General features: G+C 38.2%; 1 protein-coding gene across 1 annotated transcript in view; it reads left to right on the top strand.

The window, feature by feature from the left end:
* LOC126419112 (AP-4 complex subunit beta-1-like) overlaps nt 1-19,240 on the top strand; it is a 43,442-nt gene that overhangs the window by 8,479 nt on the left and 15,723 nt on the right. The window contains exons 4-5 of the mRNA XM_050086208.1: nt 3,578-3,801; nt 17,547-17,906. Of these exons, the coding sequence (XP_049942165.1) occupies nt 3,578-3,801; nt 17,547-17,906 (584 nt within the window). The remainder of the gene's footprint in view (nt 1-3,577; nt 3,802-17,546; nt 17,907-19,240) is intronic.

Genomic DNA, 19,240 nt, shown 5'->3' with positions numbered 1-19,240 from the left:
AGCAGAATTGTGAGGCAAATGACATGCGCGAATTTGGTTCTGGTGGCGGTGCTGCAATCTATAGGGACCTGCAATTTAAGTACATGTAAGAGCCGATGCGTTCCTGGATCATTCCTCTTTCCCAGTGTCTACAGTTGCCATAAACCCTGAAAAGAACCCTATCACGTGGCGCAAAGTGATACTTGTGGACCATTGACAGCGCCGGATGCTGCGGTGTGTGTAGCAAGTGTAGCAATGTCCGACAGCAGCGGCCATGCAGAAGTTCCACCGGTGATGGTCCATCTCGTAGGTGGGAGCAATAGGAGGTGAGAAAGAGTTGCAGCGTCTGTTCCGGTGTGTGGGTGGTGTGAAGCTTAGCCATCCATTGCTTGAAAGTGCATACGAAGCATTCTGCTTGCTCACTGGATTGCGGGTGAAACAGATCAAAGCCACATGAAGTGAGCTGTGGTCTGTTGTTCGACACAAGTACTTCAGGCAAACCTTCTATGCAAAATATGGAGGACAATGCTTGAATGGTGCTACGTGATGTGATAGAAGCCATAGGCACCTCAAATGGAAACTTACTAAAAGAATCTACCACTGTCAGCCAACAAGTGTTCCAAAATGGTCCTGCAAAGTCAATGTGCAATCATGGCCATTGCAATTGAGTCTTAAGACAAGACAAGAATGTCTGTGGTGGAGCAAACTGGTTCTCCGTGCATGTGCGACACTGTGCTGACATGTGTTCAATGTGGGCATCCATGCCCTGCCAAGTACAGTGCCGGTGCACTAACTGTTTAGTGCGAACAATTCCACAATGTCCTTGGTGGAGCAATCACAACACATCCTTTTGCAACACTTTGGGATAAGCACACGCAATTGTCCACTGTCATTTTGAACTAGAATCACACCCTGTGGAACTGAAAGGTTATTCTGATGTGCAAAATATTGGTGCAAAACTGAGTTCTGGATACTGTTTAATGAATGAGGCCATGACATGCTAGTGTAATGTAACAAAATCTTCAGATCTGGATCTGCTTCTGTGGCCTCTGCAATTTTTCTGCAGTGCAAGGGAAAACATTCCAGCAATTCAGAGTCCTGCACATTGATTTGGCAACAAGATGCAGCAGATACATCAAAATCAGAGTCTGGGCCAATCGGAAGGCGAGATAGGGTGTCTGCATTGCCATGCTTTGCAGTAGGTCTGCACACAATTTCATACTAATACTGCAAAAGCAACAAAGCCCAATGTTGCAATTTTTGAGCAGTGTGTGTAGGAACCAGCTTTGTCAGATGAAACAAGGACTGCAGAGGCTTTTGATCTGTTACTAAATAGAACGTGCAACCTTACAAATAGTGATGGTATTTTGTCACACCATACACAATAGCAAGAGCCTCTTTTTCAATAATTGCACTGAGTTTGAGTTAATAACTTTGAGGCAAAAGCAATAGGTTTGTCATGAGTGCCAATTCTGTCCAAAAGGACAGCACGGATTCTGTAGGAAGAAGTGTCGACTTGCAAAACTACTGACCTGGCAGGGTTAAATTTAGTGCAGCATGTATTTATGTATGAGTAATGTAAAAAATTGTACAAATGAACTAATGAAAGGGCATGACAATAGTAAAGAAAAAGAAAAAAAATGCGATTTAAATATCAGAGATTTACATTTTATAAAATTTCAATTCCATCAAGGGTTTTTGGGAGACGGCAGGTCCCAGTCCAGCATCTGATCTCCAGGATCCATTGTGGCTCTTTCACCAGCTTCCTTGGCTTGGAACATATCTTCAATCTCTTCCTAATCCTCATGAAACTCAATTTCTGGGGCATTCTTGCAAGATAAGCCACAACAGTGTTTGCATGTCGAGCAGCAGTTCAGTCCAATTTACATCATCAACATACTGCTGTGCATTCTGCTTTCCATATGCAGAAAACAATGTTCAGTAGTGTGTGTGGTGCCGCATCTTTCATCATTGTCATGGGAAACAAGCCTGATTAGATTTTCTTCCAGCCTCACTGGCATGGATCAGTTTTCTTTCCCTGCCAAGATTTTGCTTGATGGTAGGATCACAATGAGTACCACCTTCCTGCATCTGATGTTGGCAGTAGACTTTAAAGTTTGAAAGATTGTCTTGAGGCAGACTTTACAAAAAGCTCTTAACTGAGCTTATCCGAAGTCGAGCAGTTGGAATTCCCATACAGTGCTAACATTAGCTTTTCCCCTGCCTGTGTTGTTATATCTTGAGAGACTGAGGATTTAATGAATTCAGCTGCTTGCATTTTGAGGTGCAACTGTTGCTTTGTAAGGTTTAGTAATGGTATCCCATCCTGTGCTGATCCCTCTTCCCAGTTTGTGGAAGTATAAGTTGTTGTAGTTGTTTTTGACCCATTAGGAGAACAAGCACATCAAAGTCCTCACTCAAGATTGCCACACTGTCAGGCTAAGCATCGTGGGAAATAGCTGTTTCCACAACTGTATCTTTAGTGCAAAGATCCTTATCAGGGATACATTCCAATACTTCACAAGCCCAGTCATCAGCTCACATTTCAGCTACCCCAATAACAGTATCTCGTAATTCAAGTTTCATTATTCAAGTTCGACAAGGATGAGATCAAAGATATGTTACAGAACAAAGAAGTTGGTGAGGTAGCCACATGGGATCCTGAAGATTGCGTGCTGGACCGGAACCTGCCATAGTCTCCCTGGTGATCTGAACGAAATTGAAATTTGATAAAATGTGAATCTCTGATATTTAAATTGTGTTTCTTAATATTGTCATGCCCTATTATTTGTTCGTTTGTACAAATTTTTATACTACTCATATGTAAATACATATTGGTCATTACTCTGTGCTTGATTTTCATTTTAGCAAACCACTCTTACTGATTAAAGCATCGAAAAAAATGACTAAAATACACACAGATGATGGAAATTAAAAATATATACATACAAAACAAGTATGTGCTCATGAGAGAGCTGTCTTTCCACTGGAAATTTCATTTTTCTGAATAACTTCGTTTAAAAAAGAAAAAGAAAAAAAAGAAAGAAAGAAAAATTACTTTGGCTTTCAAGTGTATGAATGCTTAATAGTGCCTAAAACTCTAAACTAGATACTTTTGTAACATGAAATTTCATGATCTGTAAGTCTGGTAACTTGATGGTTTTTCATTTGGAGCAGCCATTTTTGAGTTATAGGTGTTGGAGCTGACTTTTTAGGCAAGTTGGTGAAAATGACCTAATCTTGACAACTGATTGCGACCAAATAGCTGCACTGATTTTGACATTTAAGCAAAATTTAATTTTCTTTCATATTGGTACGGGGAAACGTTTTCAGTAGGACACACAATTTCTGAGTAATAGGTGAAAATCTGAAAAAAGTGTCAATTTCGTCCCCGAATCCTGCCTCGGGCATGGATGTGTGTGATGTCCTTAGGTTAGTTAGGTTTAAGTAGTTCTAAGTTCTAGGGGACTGATGACCTCAGATGTTAAGTCCCATAGTGCTCAGAGCCATTTGAACCATTTTTTTGTAATTAATTGTTGCCTACTGGTAACAAACACCTCTTCAGTCACAGGTCAAGTTCATGATAATAATTTACCAGGCTGTATGAGACAATTCGTGACGAGGACCCAGTTGTGTCCACAAACTGCCTGCTGGTTTTGGACACAGTGCTGGCATCAGAAGGTGGTGTGGTGGTCAGTCGAAGCATGGCGAGGTATTTGCTACATCGCCTTCCAATGCTGCCTCATCCACAGCTGGCTACAGTTCTTCAGTTTCTGGCAAAACACAAACCTGCCACTGAAGATGAGCTATTCTTCATTCTTAGTAGGTATTAGCCAAAAAGGACTCTCTTTGCTTGGTCATTTTTCTCATTTGTGTCCTGAACTGGAAAAATGTGCAGTCAATCATCTCGTTTGTATAGCACTTAAGTTACTCAGACTATGTTTTTTGATGTTTTGCTTTCAGTTTCTTAGAAAGATAAGTTTTGTTTTTGTTGAGCAGAGCATGTAAACACATTATGTATGGATGTAACCTCTTAGACTTTCCCTGTGGTTCATTGTCATCTCATTGAGATCGGGTGTACAGCTGGTGATCTGCACCTTCCCAACATGACATTTCTCTGTCTCAGGGAACACCTGATGAATACATATTGTTGTTGTTGTTGTTGTTGTTATCTTCAGTCCAGAGACTGGTTTGATGCAGTCTCCAAGCCACTCTATCCTGTGTGAGCTTTTATCTCTCCAAGTAACTACTACATCCTACATCATTCTAAATCAGCTTACAGTATTCATCTCCTCGTCTCCCTCTATGATTTTGACCTCCTACACTTCGCTCCACTACTAAGTTGGTGATCTCTTGTTGTCTCAGAATGTGTCCTATCAACTGATCCCTTCTCTTGTTCAAGTTGTGCCACAGATTTCTTGTCCCCCAATTCTATTCAGTACCTTCTTATTAGTTACGTGATCTACCTATCTAATCTTCAGCATTCTTCTGTAGCACCACATTTCGAAAGCTCCTGTTCTCTTCTTGTCTAAACTACTTATCGTCCACGTTTCACATTCATAGATAGCTACACTCCACACAAATACTTTCAGAAAAGACTTCGTGACACTTAAAACCATACTCAATGTTAACAAATTTCTCTTCTTCAGAAACACGTTGCTTGCCATTGCCGGTCTATATTTTGTATCATCTCTACTTCGACCATCATCAGTTATGTTGCTGCCCAAATAGCAGAACTCATCTACTACTTTAAATGTCTTGTTACCTAATCTAAATCCATTAACATCACCTGATTTAATTTGATTATGTTCCATTATCCTTGTTTTGCTCTTATTGATGTTCATCTTACACCCTCCGTTCAAGACACTGTCCAGTCTGTTCAGCTGCTCTTCCAACTCTGTTGCTGTCTCTAGAAGAACTATGTGTCATTGGAAAATCTCAAAGTTTTTATTTCTTTTCCCTGAACTTTAATTCCTACTTCAAATTTTTCGTTGGTTTCTTTTAGTGCTTGTTCAGTGTACAGACTGAATAACATCAGAGATAAAATACAACCCTGCCTCATTTCCTTCTCAACCACGGCTTCCCTTTCATGGCCCTTGACTCTTTATTACTGCCATCTGGTTTCTGTAAAAGTTGTAAATAGCCTTGTACTCCCTGTATTTTACCCCTACTACCTTCAGAATTTCAAAAAGAGTATTCTAGTCGGCATTGTCAAAAGTTTTCTCTAAGTTTACAAATGCTGTGAATGTAGGTTTTCATTTCCTTAATCTATCTTCTAAGAGAAGTCAGATTTCCTCAGAATCCAAACTGATCTTCCCCAAGGTCAGCTTCGATAAGTTTTTCCATTCTTCCGTAAGGAATTTGTGTTAGTATTTTGCAACCATGATGTACTAAACTGATAGATTGGTAATTTTCACACCTGTCAGCACCTACTTTCTTTGGAATTGGAATTCTTCTCGAAGTCAGGTATTTCACCTGTTTTATACATCTTGCTCGCCAGATGGAAGAGTTTTATCATGCCTGGCTCTCCCAAGGTTATCAGTAGTTCTAATGGAATATTGTCTACTCCTAAGGCCTTATTTTGACTTGACTCTTTCAGTGCTCTGTCAAATTCTTCTTACATTATATTTCCTATCTCATCTTCATCTATGTCGACTTCCCTTTCTATAATATTGCCTTCAAGTTCATCTCCCTTGTACAGACTCTCTAATACTCTTTCCATCTTTCAGATTTCCTTTCTTTGCTTAGGACTGGTGTCCCATCTAAGCTCTTGATATTCATACAGCTGCTTCTCTTTTCATCAAGGGCCTCTTTAATTTCTCTGTAGGTGGTATCTATCTTTCCCCTAAAGAAATATACTTCTAAATTGTTAAATTTCTCCTGTATCCATTGCTGCTTAGCCATTTTGCTCTTCCTGGCAATCTGATTTTTTAAGTGTTTGCATTCACTTTTGCCTGCTTCATTGGCTGCATTTTTTATAGTTTCTCATTTTGTCAATTAAATTCAATATCTCTTGCGTTGTCCAAAGATTTCTACTAGGTTTTGTCTTTTTACATATTTGATCCTCTGCCTTTACTATTTCATCTCTTAAAGCTACACATTATTTTCCCCTGTCCTAGTCAACCTTTGCCCAATTCTCTCTCTGAAACTATCAGCAACCTCCAGTTCTTTCAACTTACCCATGTCTCATCTGCTTAATTTCTTATCTTTTCCAATTTCTTCAGTTCAGTTACAGCATTGAAAATATATCATGTTGAAAGACGTGGACCACTGGCAGAACACCCTACCTCAATGAGATGACATTACATATGATTGTTTGTGCAAAAAAAACATGGCTCTTTTAAATTCATTCCCCAGCATTGAAATGAAATGTTTGGTCATGTGATTTACTGGTAGTCATACTGTATGCTATTCTTATTGGAAACTGAGAATGGTAAGTTAGAGGAAATGGAAATTGAGGTATGAATACTGAATTTCATTTTTCATTTTCAATTAACATTTCTGCTTCAGCTTTTTTTGTGAGGGCATACAGCAGATTTAGGATTTGTGTTGACAAGTTTGTACTTTTGTCTTGGATGCTATGTATGCTGTCCATGTAAGAAACATGACTATTTTAAATTTCCTCCATAACATTGAAATGTTTGCTCTGGCGTGTGATTGATAGTTGTACTGTAAGCTAGTCTTATTGAGAGTTGGACTCTTTTAAAGCTGAACAGTAAATTGATTGAAATGAGTGAAAATTTGGTTTGAATATTGACTTGACTCTTTCTTTTCCATGTAATATTTATGCTTCTGCTTGTTGTTAAAAAGCTTTTTTTGCAAGAGCATACTGGGAACATTTCAATTAGGTTACATCATGGTCAGACAGAGATTCCGAAATCAGATACTGGATTGTAAGCCATACCCAGGAGCAGATATAGACTCAGATCACAATATAGTAGTGATGAAGAGTAGGCTGAAGTTCAGGACATTAGTCAGGAAGAATCAATACGCAAATAAGTGGGATACGGAAGTACTAAGGAATGACGAGATACATTTGAAGTTCTCTAACGCTATAGATACAGCAATAAGGAATAGCGCAGTAGGCAGCACAGTTGAAGAGGAATGGACATCTCTAAAAAGGGCCATCACAGAAGTTGGGAAGGAAAACATAGGTACAAAGAAGGTAGCTGCGAAGAAACCATGGGTAACAGAAGAAATACTTCAGTTGATTGATGAAAGGAGGAAGTACAAACATGTTCCGGAAAAATCAGGAATACAGAAATAAAAGTCGCTGAGGAATGAAATAAATAGGAAGTGCAGGGAAGCTAAGACAAAATGGCTGCAGGAAAAATGTGAAGACATTGAAAAAGATATGATTGTCGGAAGGACAGACTCAGCATACAGGAAAGTCAAAACAACCTTTGGTGACATTAAAAGCAACGGTGGTAACATTAAGAGTGCAACGGGAATTCCACTGTTAAATGCAGAGGAGAGAGCAGATAGGTGGAAAGAATACATTGAAAGGTTCTATGAGGGGGAAGATTTGTCTGATGTAATAGAAGAAGAAACAGGAGTTGATTTAGAAGAGATAGGGGATCCAGTATTAGAATCGGAATTTAAAAGAGCTTTGGAGAGCTTACGGTCAAATAAGGCAGAAGGGATAGATAACATTCCATCAGAATTTCTAAAATCATTGGGGGAAGTGGCAACAAAACGACTATTCACGTTGGTGTGTAGAGTATATGAGTCTGGCGATATACCATCTGACTTTCGGAAAAGCATCATCCACACAATTCCGAAGACGGCAAGAGCTGACAAGTGCAAGAATTATTGCACAATCAGCTTAACAGCTCATGCATCGAAGCTGCTTACAAGAATAATATACAGAAGAATGGAAAAGAGAATTGAGAATGCGCTAGGTGACGATCAGTTTGGCTTTAGGAAAAGTAAAGGGACGAGAGAGGCAATTCTGACGTTACGGCTAATAATGGAAGCAAGGGTAAAGAAAAATCAAGACACTTTTATAGGATTGTCGACCTGGAAAAAGCGTTCGACAATATAAAATGGTGCAAGCTGTTAGAGATTCTGAAAAAAGTAGGGGTAAGCTATAGGGAGAGACGGGTCATATACAATATGTACAACAACCAAGAGGGAATAATAAGAGTGGACGATCAAGAACGAAGTGCTCTTATTAAGAAGGGTGTAAGACAAGGCTGTAGCCTTTCGCCCCTACTCTTCAATCTGTACATCGAGGAAGCAATGATGGAAATAAAAGAAAGGTTCAGGAGTGGAATTAAAATACAAGGTGAAAGGATATCAATGATACGATTCGAACAGTCTAATGAGTACACAGTATGGTTTGAGAGTAAATCGGAGAAAGCCGAAGGTAATGAGAAGTAGTAGAAATGAGAACAGCGAGAAACTTAACATCAGGATTGATGGTCACGAAGTCAATGAAGTTAAGGAATTCTGCTACCTAGGCAGTAAAATAACCAATGACGGACGGAGCAAGGAGGACATCAAAAGCAGACTCGCTATGGCAAAAAAGGCATTTCTGGCCAAGAGAAGTCTACTAATATCAAATACTGGCCTTAATTTGAGGAAGAAATTTCTGAGGATGTACGTCTGGAGTACAGCATTGTATGGTAGTGAAACATGGACTGTTGGAAAGCCAGAACAGAAGAGAATCAAAGCATTTGAGATATGGCGCTATAGACAAATGTTGAAAATTAGGTGGACTGATAAGGTAAGGAATGAGGAGGTTCTACGCAGAATCGGAGAGGGAAGGAATATGTGGAAAACACTGATAAGGAGAAGGGACAGGATGATAGGACATCTGCTAAGACATGAGGGAATGACTTCCATGGTACTAGAGGGAGCTGTAGAGGGCAAAAACTGTAGAGGAAGACAGAGATTGGAATACGTCAAGCAAATAATTGAGGACGTAGGTTGCAAGTGCTACTCTGAGATGAAGAGGTTAGCACAGGAAAGGAATTCGTGGTGGGCCGCATCAAACCAGTCAGTAGACTAACTGGGAACATTGAGTGACTTTAGGAATTTTGTTGGAAGCTTACACTTCCGTCTTGGTCCATATTCTTTATTTGCTGATTTGTTTGTAGAACTAAACTGCATTTTGCTGCAAAAGTTGTTTGCACACACAACCATTTAAAGTTGTTAACTCATATAAGCATTCTTGGTTTACGTAGTTTCTCTGTATAAGCAGATACACTTCTTCAGTGAGTTGTTCCTCAGTGTTTACAACATTGCACGACTCATTGGCTACAACAATTTTGCCATAGTGCAGAGCAGTGCAGTATGTGCAGTTTCCAAGTTGTATTCTGAAACATTCATTAAGATTCAAGAATATTTGAATGCTTAAACATGTTATAGCACGGTTTCGAATTTTTTCCCTTGATAAAATACATTGATGCAAAAGAGACTGATGATGTCCCATTGACCTCTATGATGCAATTCAGTTCTATTCAATTCAGTTTATTGCTTGTAACACACAATTTTACATGCACTGTTGTCCTCCCTTTTAAATATGTTTCTAGCACTTGCACAAGTTTCCCAGTGACACTACTCTTCGCAATTTTTGATAAGAGCAATTCAGGATGTACTCTATGAAAAGCCCTTGAGAGGTCCAGGAATATTCCTGGTGCTCTGGATTTTTCATTTACTTTTTCAAGTACATGATGGACTAATTGTACTGCTGCTGACGTGGTACTTCGACATCTTCTGAAACCATTCTGGAAATGTCTTATGTCAGCATTGTTGTAATGTTCCAGGATTTTTTAAACTATTATTTTCTCTAATCAGTTTGCCGAAAGTTGAGATTAGGGCAATAGGTCTGTAGTTCTGTACATACTTTATTTCCGTCTTTTTGTGTATTGGTTTCGCTACAGACAGTTTCAACTTCTCAGGGAACCCACAGTTTTCGAGGACACACTTTATTAGATGAAGTAGTGTTTTCACTAATTCATGTTTCTGAGCTTTCTGCGGTAGTGTACTGCAGTTCTGTTTGTTATTGGACTCAAATGAGTGCTGTGTTTCATAGAGGCATCATTTTTGACAGTATCTATGAACTAATTATTAAAAATATTGCTGGTTAGAAGAGGCTCAAAGATATCTTCATTATTCACAGTTAATTGTGCATTATTAATTTTAGTTTCTGTTTCATTGTTTCTGATTTTATTTACAATTGATCAGCAAGTCTTTGAAACATTATTTGAACCTCATATCTGTTGGCTGATTCATTCTGACTTCTTTGCGGTACTTATATTTGTACTGCTTGTAGAGTTCTTTATGTAACTCTGAGTTTAGTCGGTCTGTGTAAGCTATACATGTTTTCCATTTTTTCTTTCATATCTTTTGTTTTAAAATCTAATGGCATAGGTTTTGATTTTGAAGGCTGATTTTTCTGGATACTCACTTTTTTTTTAATTGCGTGGCTCTATTTAAGTGCTCAGTCATAATTTATGTGAACATGTGGTAGTTATAACTGATTTCCACAATTCCTGGCTTAAACTATGTCTTAGTGTAGCAATGTTGTTTGCAGATAATATTCACATGTGCTCATACATTTTTCTTGGTTTGAATTTGGTATTACCTTTTAGCACCAGTGTTTGGTTTAAATGCTCTAAGAGGTGACCATTTATGATGTCTGTTGAGATGATGTGGTCATAATTTGGATAATGTGATCAATTGAACTACTATGAGTGTGAGCTACTCTGGTGGGTAGTAGTCCAGGAAAATCTTTAGTCCTGTAAGACAGGATACAATCTGTAAAATGTTTGTTTTCCTGACCATCTAAAGTGTTGATGTTCAGATCTTCCAGTATGACAAGATTTAAACTTCTACAACCTGATATTCATTTGCTTAAAACTCCATCAAGTGATTACAGAGAAGCATCAAAAATTTCCACAGGGGGATTTATATACACCTATGACATAGAAAGAAACAGTGCAAAATATGATTTTAAGAATTGCAATTTCAAAGTATTTGTCAACAACACAGAAATTGTTCCCCCATAGCACTTTTTCTGTGGTGGTTATGAACTTATATTTTCTTGAGTAGATGGCATCACCACCACCTTTATATAGTGTGTTCTACAGTAGAACATAGCTAGATTGTAGCCTTCTGATTTGCGATATTGAATGTTGTCCACTGTTTTCTGGTGTTCTGTAACTGTTACTGCATGTGGGGATAGTCCTGTGGTAAATGATTCCAAAGCATCTATTTTGTTTCCTAAACCCTGTACATTATAATGCGAAAGTGATAAATTATTATTGTGTGGACTGAAGTCTTTTTGAGGCCCATATGAAACACATACACTTGCATCTGGTGTTGCACTGGTGGATGGTTTTATCTTCCTAAAAAAACATCGCTCTTGTCCTGCCGATATATTGGTTTAGTAAACTGGCATTTCATGGTTGATTCTCCCAAGTAATCATTATTTTTGTCCTTGAGAGGAATGGCCTCTGTAGCACAACACTGCACATTCAATTTGCTGTTCACTGATTCTTGGATCTGTTTTATGTGACCACTTGAAGCTCACACATCTCCACAATCACTATAGTGCACAAGAGTGAAACCAAGGGTGACTGTTCCATGTTCTCATAAACTGTTGTTGATTTTCACATTGGATGTCGAAAGAAAGATATCTTGATTTGGATACCACAGAAACGCATGTTTCTAGTATCTGGGAAAAGCCAAAGTTGGTGTTTCGAAAGCAGTAGCACCAGATTACTGTAATAATCTCCCACATTTTTAGAGTTGCACCCTTTATAACTAATTTTTACTCAGCATGATTGTTACACCTGTACTCTGCTAGGTGCATTATGCTAATAAGAAACATGTTCCATTTTCTCACTGATGAATATCTTGTTGCATAATGAAACCATAATTAAAAGTCTCTCGGACAGGCAGCTGGACTGATTACTCATTGTAGAATAGATTTTCAGTGGCAGGATTTTGATGGCATTTTTGTACATACACTTCCAAAAAGAGGAATTCGATAAACTTCTCCTCCTTGGCTATTTTAAAATCTTTTATTTCTTTATTTTGCCTCTGGAATTTGACTAGCTGTCCAGTATCAAGTGCAATTTTGTATGACATGATGACCATTAAATAATTGTAAAATCAGTCAGAGAACACCATTGAAGGTGGGGTATTGACAGTTAGTGATGTATGTTTTTCAGCCCATTATTCTAACCTTGTAATATTAAGCAATATAGTGATAGTTTATTGTTAATACAGTAGACAGAGAAAGTTTCTGTGGTGTCTTTGCCTTGTGTTAATGTATACCTTGGCCTATTTGTTCCACATCCCTGAAGTTTCTCTTTCATGATCAATGAACAGATAATCTTCCTGACTGCAATTAGATCGCTACAGTGTTTACATCATTGCTGTAAGTGTGGTGACTACGTTAACCTGGTCTCACGGATCAAAATAAGACAGGTCAACTCCAGATGAGTATTTTACAAGTATAGCAGCTCTAAGGATGTTACCACTGCGATCATTAATGTAATATGTCACATAATTTGACCTGTGCACTAAAAGTCACTAGAAGAATCCGACTTCCAGCCATGGATGTCTGTGAGACTTTGTGCAACACCACAACACAATTTAGGATTTAGGATGAAGGAAGTGTATGTTCATGAGAAGTATTTTGGTTTTTTTTTATTTTTATTTATTTATTTTTTTTATTTTTTTTTTTTTTTTTTTTTTTTTTTTTTTTTTTTTTTTGAGTAGTACAGTTCAGTTATGACACAAAAACAATTAACTGACTGTCATTGTCTGAAATGTTTCAAATTGGTTGTCATTTCTGCCAATAACATTTAATAAAAATAGCATGGTTTTGCAGATATTTTTGATTAGAAAACGACAGAGTGCGTTGCCTGCTCAAAATGAGAGAAATATTTTGTAAAGATATGATGTGTGTGGTTGTTGCTACTGGTAACTGAACCCTATCGGTCATGAATTTTTTTTCCTGAAAAAAAATCATGTGTTTATTTATTTATTTATCCCCCCCCCCCCCCAGTTATATAAAATATTCCGAGGTGCTCCACAAGGGAAAAAACAATGTGTCCCCAAATGAGGACATTATGTTCAAGTGGTTGCAGTATAAGTTGAAAAGTCAAAGTGTTTTGTTTGATTTTATTTCACCAAAATACATAAATTACACAAAGCTTACTTAATGATTAGATACATAAACTATGGTTTTACACTTGTGAAGAATGATAATCAAAGAAACATTTTTTTTTCTATCCAGACATAAATGAATGTTACATTTTACACAATAACATGTGGTTTTGCCTTTGCAACCCAGTTTCTTGCACCTGTCAAATGATTTTTTGTTACTTACCACTGGAAGATGCCCAACGTTGTCCAAACGAATATCAGCTTCTGGCCGAACTTCTGCATTGGTTCAATTTGAAGTTCTTGGAGATGGTATTGGACTCTCACAAGTGGGATCCTTTTCCTGGCAGCTGGCTTATCTATTTTTGTGAGTACTTTGGCCACACATGCTCTAAAGTGAGGCAAATCAAGGGGCTTATGTTTAGGAACACCTAATTCTGATGCATTTTTCTTGTACCCAATCCATGCTTTTACACATGCAATATCAATTGCATGAGCAAACGTGTGAAGCATCCTATTTCCTATTCTGATGAATGTGCAATAAATTGTGACCAGAAAATCCATCTTGTCGACCCCTCGTATATGTTGATCGTAAACTTGAATAACTTCTGGCCATTCAATTTCAGCATATTTCTCCAGACCCTATAATAAAAAAAAATGCTATTACAAAAAGAAAAACTCATAAAAAAAGTACATCTGAGTAACCCAAATGAAAAATGCGCTAAATTCATTTTATATCGATTTTGAGATGGGTACACGGCCGTATAGATTTTTTCAGTGCCTAAGTGATGGAATTTGTTTCAGGTTGCAGAACCAACTATAAATCGTTGAAAATGGCTGTTGAAAATCATGTTTGGTTTCAAAAGCAGCCAACTGCTGCCTTTGGGTGCAAAACCCGCTGAATGCCCAATAGGCGTTGCTGTCGCCCTGCCACGTCCGGATGCAAAGCATGTGAACAGACATCAGACTTACCAATCTGGACATTCAAAGCTACCTTTCAGTCTGTTACAATTGTGTTGTTGTTGTGGTCTTCAGTCCTGAGACTGGTTTGATGCAGCTCTCCATGCTACTCTATCCTGTGCAAGCTTCTTCATCTCCCAGTACCTACTGCAACCTACATCCTTCTGAATCTGCTTAGTGTATTCATTTCTTGGTCTCCCTCTACGATTTTTACCCTCCACACTGCCCTCCAATACTAAATTGGTGATCCCTTGATGCCTCAGAACATGTCCTACCAACCGATCCCTTCTTCTGGTCAAGTTGTGCCACAAACTTCTCTTCTCCCCAATCCTATTCAATATTTCCTCATTAGTTATGTGATCTACCCATCTAATCTTCAGCATTCTTCTGTAGCACCACATTTCGAAAGCTTCTATTCTGTTCTTGTCCAAACTATTTATCGTCCATGTTTCACTTCCATACGTGGCTACACTCCATACAAATACTTTCAGAAATGACTTCCTGACACTTAAATCTATACTCAATGTTAACAAATTTCTCTTCTTCAGAAACGCTTTCCTTGCCATTGCCAGTCTACATTTTATATCCTCTCTACTTCGACCATCATCAGTTATTCTGCTCCCCAAATAGCAAAACTCCTTTACTACTTTAAGTGTCTCATTTCCTAATCTAATTCCCTCAGCATCACCCGACTTAGACTACATTCCATTATCCTTGTTTTGCTTTTGTTGATGTTCATCTTATATCCTCCTTTCAAGACACTGTCCATTCCATTCAACTGCTCTTCCAAGTCCTTTGCTGTCTCTGACAGAATTGCAATGTCATCGGCGAACCTCAAAGTTTTTATTTCTTCTCCATGGATTTTAATACCTACTCCGAATTTTTCTTTTGTTTCCTTTACTGCTTGCTCAATATACAGATTGAACAACATCGGGGAGAGGCTACAACCCTGTCTTACTCCCTTCCCAACCACTGCTTCCCTTTCATGTCCCTCGACTCTTATAACTACCATCTGGTTTCTGTACAAATTGTAAATAGCCTTTCGCTCCCTGTATTTTACCCCTGCCACCTTTAGAATTTGAAAGAGAATATTCCAGTCAACATTGTCAAAAGCTTTCTCTGTAATAAAAGAAATTATTCAGATTGTGAAGGGAGACGAAAATTTAATAGTCATGGGTGACTGGAATTCGAGTATAGGAAAAGGGAGAGAATGAAACATAGTAGGTGAATATGGGTTGGGGCTAAGAAATGAAAGAGGAAGCCGCCTGGTAGAATTTTGCACAGACCACAACATAATCATAGCTAACACTTGGTTTAAGAATCATGAAAGAAGGTTGTATAAATGGAAGAACCCTGGAGATACTAAAAGGTATCAGATAGATTATATAATGGTAAGACAGAGATTTAGGAACCAGGTTTTAAATTGTAAGACATTTCCAGGGGCAGATGCGGACTCTGATCACAATCTATTGGTTATGACCTGTAGATTAAAACTGAAGAAGCTGCAAAAAGGTGGGAATTTAAGGAGATGGGACCCGGATAAACTGAAAGAACCAGAGGTTGTACAGAGTTTCAGGGAGAGCATAAGGGAACAATTGACAGGAATGGGGGAAAGAAATACAGTAGAAGAAGAATGGGTAGCTTTGAGGGATGAAGTAGCGAAGGCAGCAGAGGATCAAGTAGGTAAAAAGACGAGGGCTAGTAGAAATCCTTGGGTAACAGAAGAAATATTGAATTTAATTGATGAAAGAAGAAAATATAAAAATGCAGTAAATGAAGCAGGCAAAAAGGAATACAAACGTCTCAGAAATGAGATCGACAGGAAGTGCAAAATGGCTAAGCAGGGATGGCTAGAGGACAAATGTAAGGATGTAGAGGCCCATGTCACTAGGGGTAAGACAGATACTGCCTACAGGAAAATTAAAGAGACCTTTGGAGATAAGAGAACGACTTGTATGAATATCAAGAGCTCAGATGGAAACCCAGTTCTAAGCAAAGAAGGGAAAGCAGAAAGGTGGAAGGAGTATATAGAGGGTCTATACAAGGGCGATGTACTTGGGGACAATATTATGGAAATGGAAGAGGATGTAGATGAAGATGAAATGGGAGATATGATACTGCGTGAAGAGTTTGACAGAGCACTGAAAGGCCTGAGTCGAAACAAGGCCCCCGGAGTAGACAACATTGCATTGGAACTACTGACGGCCTTGGGAGAGCCAGTCCTGACAAAACTCTACCATCTGGTGAGCAAGATGTATGAAACAGGCGAAATACCCTCAGACTTCAAGAAGAATATAATAATTCCAATCCCAAAGAAAGCAGGTGTTGACAGATGTGAAAATTACCGAACGATCAGTTTAATAAGTCACAGCTGCAAAATATTAACACGAATTCTTTACAGACGAATGAAAAACTAGTAGAAGCCAACCTCGGGGAAGATCAGTTTGGATTCCGTAGAAACACTGGAACACGTGAGGCAATACTCACCTTACGACTAATCTTAGAAGAAAGATTAAGGAAAGGCAAACCTACGTTTCTAGCATTTGTCAATTTGTTACAATTAGAATGGATATTTTTCTTATTCAGCTTTAGGTTGACTGCACTGTAACAAATTCTTATGGAACAATAACATTCTTGCTGCCAATGCATAGTCGTTTGGGTGGAACGAGTGTTTCGTGATTATCTCAGTGTCACTTATCATGCTGCTAGCTGACTTTGTGTCTAGGCTACTCAGCTTACTATATACTGTATGATGTAAAATGCCTACCATTACCTCCATCATTGTCCTCTTGTTCAAAATTCGCCAGGATCATCATATAGATTCTCAATTTCAGATGAATTAAGGAGCTCTATAACTTCTTCTGTAAGTGGCCTTCGTCTATCTTGGACTTGGGGCATTGTGAAGTCACTGTGAGATGACTAAAAACACAGTGAAATAAAGTCCTAAATTTCTATGCTATTACAGCCTTTCAATCACAATGTTCTCATTGGAGATATGTATAAAGTTATGTCACTTATCTTTCGTTGTGAAAGACACCTTTAGTTTTCTCCTTCAAGAACGCACCTTTCTACGCACAAATAAATTTTTTTATCTAAACTCGGAAGACATTAACCAGGTGATGGGAGGTACAAAGATTACTGGGAAGTGCCCGTGTGACTGCACATTCAATTTTGTTTTGTGGTAGCACAGATTGACAGGAGATGTCGACGCTGTTCTCAAATAAACTCTCTGCTTGTGACAGTATGAGGACAACAATCACAAATGGTAAAATTTAAAAAATTTTAATATACTAAGCATTTGTTTAGTATGTCCTCATGTGAGGATGCCATGACTGATTCATGCTGTGTGAAATTTCTAGACCGCTGGAAGTTAAGATAATTTTAACGTATCAGTAAGACTAAACAAATTAATGCATTATGTAATGAAAGAGATTTGTTGTTTGTACTACATTCACAAAATGAGTTGTTACATTGTTTACTCATAGGTGAGGTGGATCCGTACCTGGGAGTAATGACGAGTCCCCCTGTGGTGGTGAGCTGCGCAAGACTTTTCTTGCATTTGACAGAAAGTTCACAGCCACAGCTAGAGCCACAACTTGTGGAGCGTGTGGCCCCAGCTCTTCGTAGCTATCTGCAGTCGACAGACACCAGTCAAGATGGCCTTCATTGTCTGCTAGACTTCTTGCTATCCTTAAGGGATAGACCTGTCTGGATGTCCCTCCTAGGTGGCATGCCAGAACTGTTGTATCCTGTTGCTAGAGAAGACCATACCGTAGCTGTCAAGAAACTGGATCTGCTTGCATACATCATCAACAAAGACACTTCTAGCGATACTGCTGCCAAGGGTGAGCACTTAATTTAGTTTTAGCAGACATCAATTCCCCCTTTTAGTCATACATAGATACTGAGGAAAATATGTTTGAAAAATGTGGACATTATCGTGCCTGCCGAATGTTTCCAGATTCTGCAGTCTCCATCTGCTGACATTTGTGATTTTTGCATTTTTAAACTTTAAAGTTTTTCCCACCTTGATAGTTTGTTGTGATGGGACTAATTTTTCATTGAAATTTTATTTACATACACTAACTCAAAACAATGTGGGTGTTTGAACTTGCACTTGTGCCCTTTCTGTACTGTGACTATTTTCTTAAGTACTGAAAGAGTACTATAATGTCTGTTGCATAGCACATTATGTTGATGGTTAGTCCAGAAATACTGCCTTCATGGTAAACACCAGGTTTTTGTGACAAAATTCCTTACTGTATTACAATCAGCACAATATTTTACATTAATTTAGTTTGATAATTCAGTATATGAGTTTCAATTACGTAGACTTTCCATATTTTTAATGTACCAACAGTCACATCCAGAAAACAAGATGTTATTGACTGGCTATGCCAAAAGAGGATTTCGATGCAATACGTATATACAAGTGGTAAATTGTTGGATCATGTCGCTTAAAATAAATTTTTGTTGCACTTCTCATCGCAAAAGAATTGATTAATAGAACATGGTCATAAATTTCAGAGGTTGCTACTAATATGGGCAATTGTAAAGGTGCTGAAATTAATACGTTGTTAGTCTGGTGCCATAATGTTGTGAACCACGCCAAGGATGTCATAACGGAAGTATTAGGAAACAATTTTGTAGTTAAAAATAACAAGCAACAGCAAATTATTCCATTAAATTCTGTCAGTAGCTCTGAAGATTGTGATGGCTACAATGAAAACATGATTTGCAAAGTGATGAAAGTGACACTCGTCCATTGGTAGTATAACTTGCTGTTAAAAAAAGTTAAATAGTAAAAGGTAATTCAGTTGTGGTCACATACTACAGTATTTTCTCTCAGTAATTCAACTTTTTTACAGTTGTGTTGCGTTGAAATATTCTTCCACTTTATGCAACAGATAATAAACAAAATTGTTAGAGGCAGCCGTAGTGACTTTGCCAAATATGTTGAAGTGACTTGAGAGTATCCTCGAATCACTCATGAAATAAGTTATTCATCCAATGTTTACCCCTTTCTATTTTTCATATTCAACAACATAAAATTTTCCTTAGATCTGGCTAATGTACCTGTATGCAGAAAAGTCAGTTTCCTTTCTTTTCAGATGTTTTCTGGTGTGGCTCATGTTACAATATGATCTTTCCATCGTTTGTTTTCAGGATGGCTTTCACT

Source organism: Schistocerca serialis, chromosome 9, assembly GCF_023864345.2.
Source record: "Schistocerca serialis cubense isolate TAMUIC-IGC-003099 chromosome 9, iqSchSeri2.2, whole genome shotgun sequence".
NCBI lineage: Eukaryota > Metazoa > Arthropoda > Insecta > Orthoptera > Acrididae > Schistocerca > Schistocerca serialis.
This window is presented reverse-complemented; position numbering and strand designations above follow the sequence as displayed.